General features: G+C 44.0%; 1 protein-coding gene across 3 annotated transcripts in view; it reads right to left on the bottom strand.

Annotated features, from left to right (window-relative positions):
- Positions 1-2,304: 2,304 nt before the first annotated feature.
- The window catches only part of mfng (MFNG O-fucosylpeptide 3-beta-N-acetylglucosaminyltransferase), a 30,625-nt gene continuing 22,929 nt past the window's right edge, over positions 2,305-10,000 (bottom strand). For all 3 annotated transcript variants that reach the window (XR_009524890.1, XM_060047377.1, XM_060047378.1), the window contains one exon: positions 2,305-3,228. Coding sequence is in view for 2 of the 3 variants with exons in the window: in XM_060047377.1 (XP_059903360.1) it covers positions 3,177-3,228 (52 nt within the window). In the remaining variant the exon portion in view is untranslated. The remainder of the gene's footprint in view (positions 3,229-10,000) is intronic.

The following is a 10,000-nucleotide window of genomic DNA, read 5'->3' as shown; positions in this document are numbered from 1 at the left end:
CCGTTGGCGATAGGCTCCTTTCTGCTGCCAATCCTTCCTGGATTCCCCTCTCACTACAAGACAAAAGCAGGCACATAAATACAAACACTCCCTGATTGGCCTGAGTGCCGACACCTGCCCGCACTCAGGTCCAATCCCCCCAGCCAATCCGGTGCTCTCCCAACCTGCCCATACTCCCCCTGCAGGCCAGACGTCGCACGTCCCCCCACAGTTCCATTCTGTGGTCATTTTTAATGGGCGAGCACATATGTTGAATTATACACAGCGTTCCAGTCCCGTGGTGGACAGATTCACATTAAAAATCTCCAGTCAGCGTAAAGATACGATCACTTACACAGCTGTGTTGAGTAGGGCGGAGGGTAGGAGAGGAGGGAGAAGACAAGGGAGGAGAGGAGGGAGGAGAGGGAGGAGAGGAAGGAGGAGAGGAAGGAGGAGAGGAAGGAGGAGATGAGGGAGGAGAGGAAGGAGGAGACGAGGGAGGAGACGAGGGAGGAGACGAGGGAGGAGAGGAGGGAGGAGAGGAAGGAGGAGAGGAAGGAGGAGACGAGGGAGGGGACGAGGGAGGAGAGGGGGGACGAGAGGAAGGAGGAGACGAGGGAGGGGACGAGGGAGGAGACGCGAGCAAGGAGACGAGGGAGGGGATGAGGGAGGAGACACGAGGGAGGAGATGAGGGAGGAGATTAGGGAGGGGAAGAAGGAGGTCATGAATGAGGAGGCGAGCAAGGAGACGAATGAGGAGACGAGGGAGGAGACGAGGGAAAAGATGAGGAAGGAGACGAGGGAAGAGACAAGGGTGTGACACTACGTTGAAGCAGATTTCCGAGACAGATCCGGAATAATCTGGTTCGAAGACTGCTTTGGAAGCGAGCATAACTATAGCATGGTCCACTTGAAGGGACTCCTCAGGTGCAAAGAAACTATAAAATTGTTTAGTCACGCAGCAGACGCTTTTATCCCAAGCGACTCAGAGTGAGTGTCGACGCTTTAATGTGAAGTCAGGGATGAGGGCATCTCAAGGATGACTAATGTCAGGCATTCAGAGGACGTTTGGGAATCGACCGTGATCCTTTGGAGCTGTTAGTGGAAAATCCAAAACATAGACTACCGAAGCCCCCCTATAATACCCTGCTTAGCATCACAAAGGAAACCAACAGGGAAGAAGGAAATCATTTATTAAGTTGTAATAAGTAAAAAAATAATTTAGGCAATAACGGTTATCCCATGGATGAGTTATCCATAGATAGACACTGACTGAATCGATGTAGTGTCCCGGTCCACTATCAATCCATTTTGGACAGCTACAAAACAAAGCTGTCCATCATTTTCTATTCCCCAGAATCCACAGTGAACGGGGGGAAACAGGTGTAGCTTTAATCAGAGGTTTAATCAGAGTTAAAATGTGCCGATTCTTCGTCGCTCGGGGGGGCCAACAGGTGTTAATTAATACAAACTCTGGAATCTAATCAATTTCACTTCATTTTGCTAATCACCTTCCTCCCACGTTTCCTCTCCTGCCATTATTCTGTTCTCCTTGGACATCCTTGGTGGACCATAAGCCCTCTCATGAATCAGCATCGCTCCAGATGGGCTGCCTTCGCGTCATTCTCTGAGTCATACTCCTTTACTTGAGCCACTGATTCACTATGTCACGGTCAAGTGTTATCCAGAGAGAATTGTGTCATTTAATAGAAAATAGCAATGATATGTATGGATTTGAATATGTAGCATTACTACTTATTAGTTAATGTTAACCTTAAGGGTTAGGGTTAGTACAACTTTTTTACATATTGATATTGGGAAGAGAGGAGAGAACAGAGGAGAGAAGAGAGGAGAGGAGAGAGGAGGGGTGAGAGGAGAGGAATGAGAGAGGAGAGGTGAGGAGGAGAGAGAGAGGAGATGGGAGGAGGACTACGGAGACAGCAGAGAGGCAGAGAACATGAGGAGGTGAAGGTGTAGTCGAGCAGTGTGTCCAACCGACAGTCCCAAGGACTCTGTCTCCTCCCCCACAAGTGAAAGGAACACAAAGGCGCGACTTGTAGAATCCTAAATCTCCAGGTTCCGGTGAATCACAAAGCAGACTGCACACCTTGAGAATCCACAAGCACTCAGAAAGATACAAAACATACAAAATACTAAATATTTCATGAATGTGTGCATGTATTTCAAGTTAATCCAAATCCCATTGGGATTTAGTTTTGCAGGGTTACCAGGTAATGTGTGTTAATGGCAACATGGTAAAAAAAAAAAGTATATATCACATAAAATAATACCAAAGAGTAAGGAAGCAGACATGAGGTACAAAAGTGGTCTTATTCATTTATTTGCTTGACTGGAGTAACATGAACTACATTTACACAATCTTTTTTTTCTAATACTGCTCAGAAAGTCACCAGCCTTGAACCTCTAACAAGTTCTTTATCAAGGCAACTAGCTGGAGATTATGGAATCACTGAGACTGGGGTTCAGTAGCTCAAGTTATTTTCCCTAAAGACGCCTTTATGAAGAGGTTTTCTAAACAGTTTCTTTGAGTCTACCTTTTAGAGAAAAGGCTCTCGACCCTTCTATAATGTAAGACTATACACAGAGCTTTGTCTCAGGGGAAATATTGTACAATGAAAGCAGGAAGGAAGAGGTGGTCTTAATTGCATCAGAAGTTGGTTGGTACATCGGTAGGATTTATGATACATATTTCCTATGAAGAGAACTGGCTGGATGGTGCCTCCTGTTGCTATGGATACCACCCAGGAGGGGTGGCGTGTGACCTCAGAATGTTGGTCTGTCTTCAGTTTCAGACCCCCCCGAACACAGAAAACAGAAAATGTACTTTTCATCATAGCTCTCGCTTCTCAACGACCAACAGTCAACATACTAGTCGATGTAAAACTGGGACTCCCTAGAGCTTTTCAATACCATATTTACAATACATTTACAATACGAGCTGTCCAGCGTTGTACTTAGTACATTCATCGGCCCAATAAAATTGTATCATTCTTTAAAAAATATTAAAACGTTATCCACAGCAATTTTAATACTGACTTAACTAAAAATTTGATAAGTACATATCTTGTAATTTTTTTACAGAAAGTGCTGGCATCTTACAAGACGAGGTCCTTAACAAGGTACGCGGTGGTACTGTGCCCAGGGGTTCTGTGGGAAATGCAGTCCTTTGGGGTGATTCAGGGACACCAACTGGTTAAGGGGTACAGCCTACAGTGTACAGTCTTGAATCTGGAGAAGAAAGAAAGAGCTGTCTTAATAAACGACACAAGCATTAAAGATTCAAGGATGGTGCGTACTCAACTTTTCCTGTGATCTTCAATACGTTTTTTGTATCACAGAAATTTGGGACTATCGAACACAAAACGTGTATAAAGTGTAGGACATATTGAGTAAGCTATGTTGTTATAGGAGCAGCTTGAATTACCCAGAACACCCTGACATGGGGGGCCTGCCTTTGAGCGAAGTGAAAATATTGTTTCCAGTGCAGAAATGTGGTATCATCCCACTCAAAAAATCAATAAAGTTGCCATTGGTTGTAACCATGGGGACAGCAGGTCAGCAACTCTTCCTAAGAACAAAAGCAAAAGCAAAAACTACTTCTGGGTCCTGCCAGTACAGAGAATTTTAGTAGCATTCAACAGTGTGTGTGTATGTGTGTGCGTGTGTGTGTGTGTCTGTGTGTGTGTGCGTGTGTGTGTCTATGTTTTTACCTTTTGCCTTCCATATGGTTATGTAAGTTATTGCATGCATTTGTTCTTAGAAAATGTATCTTATTTTTTGATAGTCTTTTATGTTTGCGGATATGTAGCATAGGTAATGATATAATAGAAACCATAGGTTTCATTTGTTTTCACTGGTTAAAAGCGTCTGCAAACTAGGGAACAAAGGTTCACATTTGCGTGTGTGGTTGTCCACTTTTCCACTGTTTCCTTTTTCTTCTCTGTGTATGTGCCTGCCTGCCTGTGTGCTTGTATCTGTGTGTGTATGTGTGCGTGCGTGCGTGCGTGTATGTGTGTGGGTGTGTGAAATGCTCACAGGCAGCTAGTTGCTAATTTTATTAATATATAACACGTAATAATAATCCACAAAGGAGTGTGTTGAGAGTTTCTCTTAGAGCACCTAAGCACGCTTATGAACTAGTATTTGTGGAAATCCTTATTGGTATGTGGCCAGCCAAATCCATCATCAATAGCTTGCTTTTAAAAGCCATTTTCAAAGGCAGAAAACATTTCTCTGTTAAAGTGGTTCAATAATAAATAATGCTTTATGTATTGCAAACTTTAGACAAAATACCTTAACCTTTTATATTATATGACTACAGACATAAGTATTGGGTGTGTATTGTGAGTCTTGTGTGCATACAATATTGAGTAATAAACCTTTATTTAACTAGATGTTAAAATCAATACTTCAAGAGAGACTGTGTGTGGATGATGGCTGGTTGAAGCCATCAGCTAAGCACGGCCCGAGTCCGACTGATTGGATTCTTGGCCTAGGGAGAGGCTGCACACCTGTTGCACATTGAGTAATCAGTGTGCACGGGTTAAACCAGCCATCTCCAAACATTAGCTGTGTTCAAAATCGTTCCCTATTGACTCACTCACTATTCCCTAAATAGTGTTCATGATATAGTGCACTATATAGGGAACGAGCGAACGAGAATTCGGACAATACGCTGATCAATTTTAAACGTCATTTGCGTCAGTAAATGCGGCGGGTATTTGTTTGACGCAGACAGATGCGCCTACATCATATAAACAAGCCGGGCACTCACGAGGAAAGCTGGAGGTTGTATTGATGTTGAATGTTACATTACCTTGATCATGTTTTTTTTAATAAATTTTGAATGTTACATTTTCTATGTTAAATCCCAAATAAATTGTTGACATTTCTAAACGAAAGCCGGAGACTCCATCATTAAATGTATTTGTTTTCCCGGTTATTCAGCTTCTACTTCTCCTCCGGAAAAACAAGACCGCATTGCATTGTGGTATACGGGAGTAACATGTAGGGAACATCGTATGTGCACTCAAATTTGGGGTATTTTAAGTGCACTATATAGTGCATGAAATTAACCACTGAGAATTCGAACAACACTACAAAATGGTGAGCACCCTATATAGTGCACTGTATCCGTGATAGGGAACGATTCCGAACACAGCTACTCTCTCGGGGAGGGAGATCTCCTGCATGGAGCACCAGCACCATGTATCATTAACTACAAACCTCTACAGTGAAACGGCCTTCAACGTCCGCTCCCTGTTCATTTGTGTGGAGGAGCCCAGTTAAAGTCACTTAGGTGGCGTGTGGCAGCCACGTAGTTGGCGTGTAGTATTTGCTTTGCTACACAAATAAAATACCAAACTGTGTAAAAAATAAAAGTCCAGAGATTCAGTAAGAGTCAGGACATTTTACTTTTAGGACAGTGAAGAACAAAATATATGTTTTTTAACTCTGTATAAGTAACCTCTGACAAAGAAAACATAAAGGAGACTTTTGTTTTTTGTCCCTGCGACCCTGTGATGAACCTTTGACCTCTAAGTTGCGGTCTAGTCATCAAACGCATCGGAAGAGACGCTGGGCGTGGGAGTTGCGACCACACAGTGTTTGTTCTGAGGTTTTTTAGGGATTTGTTACAGTAACACAGTGGAGTACAAGAGAGGGGGAGACAGATGCCTCTGCTGCTACACACTGCTACATCAAATAGCGTTTAGCCCTCGGCTCTGCGGTAGAGAGAGAGGGTGGAGGAGAGGGAGAGAAAGGGGGGAGAGAAAAAGAGAGAGGGGGGGAAGGGAGAGGGGGTGAGAGAGAAGAGAGAGAGAAAGAGAGAGAGAGAGAGAGAGAGAGAGAGAGAGAGAGAGAGAGAGAGAGAGAGAGAGTACCCTAACCTAGTCACCAGAGCTGTGCTTGGCTCCTAACCCCTGAAGCTGTCCAATGCAAAGTGTGCCAACTCCCCACTAGCGACGAAGACAGACTGCACCACAAGGCATACCTCCACAACCATGCCTGCCCAGAGAGCCCCCCCCCCCCCTCCCCCCCCTCCCCCAGAACAAACAGCCCCAAAACAACCGCATCACCACAAACACAAAACACCGGAAACTTTTACATTTATAAAAAAAACATGCAAAGAATTGTGCTACCAATTCTGGAGAAACTGGATCAAAGATATAAAAAAGAAAGTCATTTACAAATGACTAAACAGAGAATATAATTGAGCAGAATACCTCATTCAAATGAAAGATTCTACACAAAGGATAATACTGACCATGGACCGAGTCAGTTAGCACCAGCTGGCAATAGAAACAGGACGCCACAACAAACATGGCTAGCAAGAGACCACCTGTCCCCCCTTATGGAAGATGAACAACAGCTCATATCCTGCCACAAACACAATTCAATGAGGAACACACATACAGACTAAATTGTTTTGGAGAAGAAAACAACCCATTTGGCCACTCTGAGAAACAGGCAACATTTCAAATCCTATTAGGTGATAAAACTAATATCATCGATCATGTCTCTTTCTTTTCCAACTTGTTTAATAATTCATTCATTCATTGATTTTGTGTGTTATTATTTCTCAATTAACTTCAGTATTGCAATTTGTTATGTTTGTTTTTCTGCTCTTATAAGTCATTGTTCTTAATTGTTTCAAGGGTTTGATGGGTTTCTCCAGACTCCAGGTTCATTTTGGAGATTGTCTATTTCCAGATGTAAATCAGCCAGGATTTTGGTTCCAACTCACATCCTCTCCTGGTGGAGGCGCATGCCAAAAATGGGCAGATGGTGAAACATTGACGACCACTGCATTCCAAACGAGTGTTTAGCAGCTCCAATAGCTGTATCTTGGTTTTTCCAACGAAAGGAAGCACATTAACAAACTGCCTTGGCAAGCTAGCCTTCGCATGTAACCTCACTGGGCCTATCCATTGCATCCAGTGTGTTAATCAGAACAAGGATAATCAGAACTATTACTACTATTACTATGTAGATAGACAGATAAATATTTTATATTCTTTACCAAGTAGAGGCAGCCAGTCCTGTGCACTAATGCAAATTAGCTATGTGCGCCAAACAGAAGAAAGACGTAATGTTGAAAAGTCATACTAAAAACGGATAGCAAGCGAAAGCTAAACCAGACTGTATCACTCACACACTCTGAGTCCATTCTAACTTATGGTAAGAGGCCATTCTTTAAATCTTTGAAGTGACTAAATGCTGATGATAAAACGGATTGTATGGCATATGATGAGTGTGTGTGACTGTGCGTGCGTCCTTTCCGGCTTCGGCATACTGCATGGTTATGAAGGCCTTGTGGTTAGTTGTGGTCCTAGTGAAGCAGCTTAGCCTTGGAGTTGGAGAAGTTGGAGTGATTTGTGTACGGGAGTGAGAGAGAGAGCACACCCGCCGTGGTGATGTTTGGCTTGTTGTGAGCTGTCTGTCAGCATCCGCCGGGTTGGACGAATGTGCTTTGTGTATGTGTTCAATGTGCATCTGTCTGATCGTATTTGCGGTAGATTGATGGTTAAATAATGTCACACCACAATCGGTCATACTTGCAGGCACTCATTTGCAAGTGCACTGATTGCGTGTCCGATAGGCTATACCTGGCATTTATTTAGTTGATTGCTCTTCTAAGTGTGCCTTATTGGTGCCAATTATTGTCGTGTTTGCATTGTAATGCACAACTTTGCCTCTCCTTGTTATAAATCAACGTGCATCCAAACAACTTTAGCCGATACAGCCTCCTATGTCAGTGTTGCTTTACAAAACTATAGCATATCGGATTATCAAAATTGTTAAAGGTCCCATTACATGCTATTTTATGTATTCTTTAATATAGGTATTAGTGGGCAACTAACACAGTATTCAAAGACGTTTCCGAAATTCAGCCGTGGTGCAGAGTTACAGCCACTCCGTGCCAGTCGCACATTGAGCTTCCCCCAAATGCGCTGTTTTGGTGTCTGTAGCTATAATGCAAATGAGGAGGAGCGAGGCGGGTCAAGGAGGAGGGTGGGGGTGTGGCCCTGAGCAGCTTGCAGCCACGGTACCATGCGCTCTGTTTACAGTGGATGTATCGCAATGGCGAGGCGCACACAGCCTTTAGCCGTGTTCTGTAAATATTCTAGAACACACGGGAGTCCTGGAGCTCTATATCTAAATATTATCATATAGCCTACATAGATATCTATATCATATAATATATATTATCACGGCCAAAAGCTGTGTGAGCCGATATTATGAATCTCAAACGACCGCGTTGGGTTCTCCGACGTTCCTGGTTCTTCAACGTCCACATCAATATGTGAAGTAGACTGAACCGCGACAAGGAGGAGAAAGGGATCGTTGCCGGGCAGCGCTTAGGCACCTCCGCCTCCGGCTTTGGTCCTTCAGCGGGGCTCAAGCGGGAGACATTCGCCGCCAACAATCCCTTTCTCCTCCATGTCGTGGTTCATGTTCTTGAGGGAGTCAAAGCCAAAGTTCCTTCCCCCCAATTCATTCTCAACCTTGGCTGAGATAACCCCCAATACGAGTCTCGTTGTAGAAATACCAGAGACGAGAGTCCGACGTGTTATGCGCCATAACACCAAAAGCAGAACGGTTATCCAAATAACAAGGAAGTGTACAACACTTGCGTTACAGTCCTGGAGTTCTATATCTAAATAATATCATATAATACAAATAATACATAGATATCTATGTCATACATATTATCACGGCAAAAAGCTGTGTGCGCCTCCAGACGATATTATGAATCACAAACGACTTTGTCGGGTTCTGCAACGTCTCTGGTTCTTCCACAATCAACCTGAAGTCGACTGAACCGCGCGCTGCCTGCTGCCGGCTGCCCGCTGCCGGGCGATGGTGCCTCGCGGCAACCGGCGGCATGTCGCAGTTCATGTACTTCAGCGAGTCAAAGCCAAAGTTCCTTTCCCCCAATTCCTTCTCAACCATGGCTCAGATAACCAGATAACAGTCTCGTTGTGGAAATACAAGACACGTTTAAGAACCGACAAGAAACACTTGCGTTACAGTGTGTGTATTCACACACACACATGTGGCGCTCGCACGGTCGAGTCTCATTGGCTGGCCAACGTCTCTGGGCGGGCCAGGCAGAGTAAGGGGAGGAGCATGATGACGTTTAGGACGTCATCATGCTTGATGACGTCCTAAACACAGACATTCCATATCAGCGCACTTGAGCCTCCGTTTTTTCAAAGGCAAGCAGAACAGCTCGTGCTCATTTTACACCAAACGCAAGTTTTAGCCACTGGGGGACCATAGGCAGGCTAGGGGAACTCATATTTATGCTAGAAAACCTCATAAAGTGAGATTTTCATGTCATGGGACCTTTAAGTGTGTGCGTGTGTGTGTTGTCATGTAGGCTAAAGACTACATCGGGAGATTGGGACCCCCCGAATATTGACGGGTATTTCGCACACTGGGTAAAAGAAAGCTTAGAAATAAACACTAGGCAAAGATGTTGTTATTGGAGCGAGTAGGCTACGGAATCAGAAATCTGTTTACAACTTCGGGGGAAAGATTTATTTAGGGATTATCTGGGAATTCACAGGTGGATCTGTCAAGTTAGCCCATAGCTAGCATTATGCCTTCTATTTCTAGATCCTCTGACTAAGCTTACCGGTACTTATCTGAACGACATAATCGCTGTCACCAGATATAAAGAAAACGTTGACTTTCACTTGGTGCTATTCACTGACAGTAAAAATATATAAAAGTGTCGTTATTGTCTATGCACTGCTGTTCCTTGACTAGCTCCAGCGCTCGTTGCTGCGTTGCTAAATGATAGCAACTCTCCACTCATTCTCCTCTGACCATACATTTAATTGGCTTTGACGGCCATCAGTTCTCGGAAATTCCTCATTCGCCCTCTCAAGTCTGACCGGTTCAAAATGATATGGCTGTGGGCCATCATACATGTTACTTGTAGTTCTTGCCACCTCTTAGACGCCATTATAGTTCTAGTACTAGGCTGACG

This window comes from Gadus macrocephalus, chromosome 3 (genome assembly GCF_031168955.1).
Source record: "Gadus macrocephalus chromosome 3, ASM3116895v1".
NCBI classification, from domain to species: Eukaryota; Metazoa; Chordata; class Actinopteri; order Gadiformes; family Gadidae; genus Gadus; species Gadus macrocephalus.
Note: the sequence above shows the minus strand (reverse complement) of the source record. Positions and strands in the feature narration are given on the sequence as shown.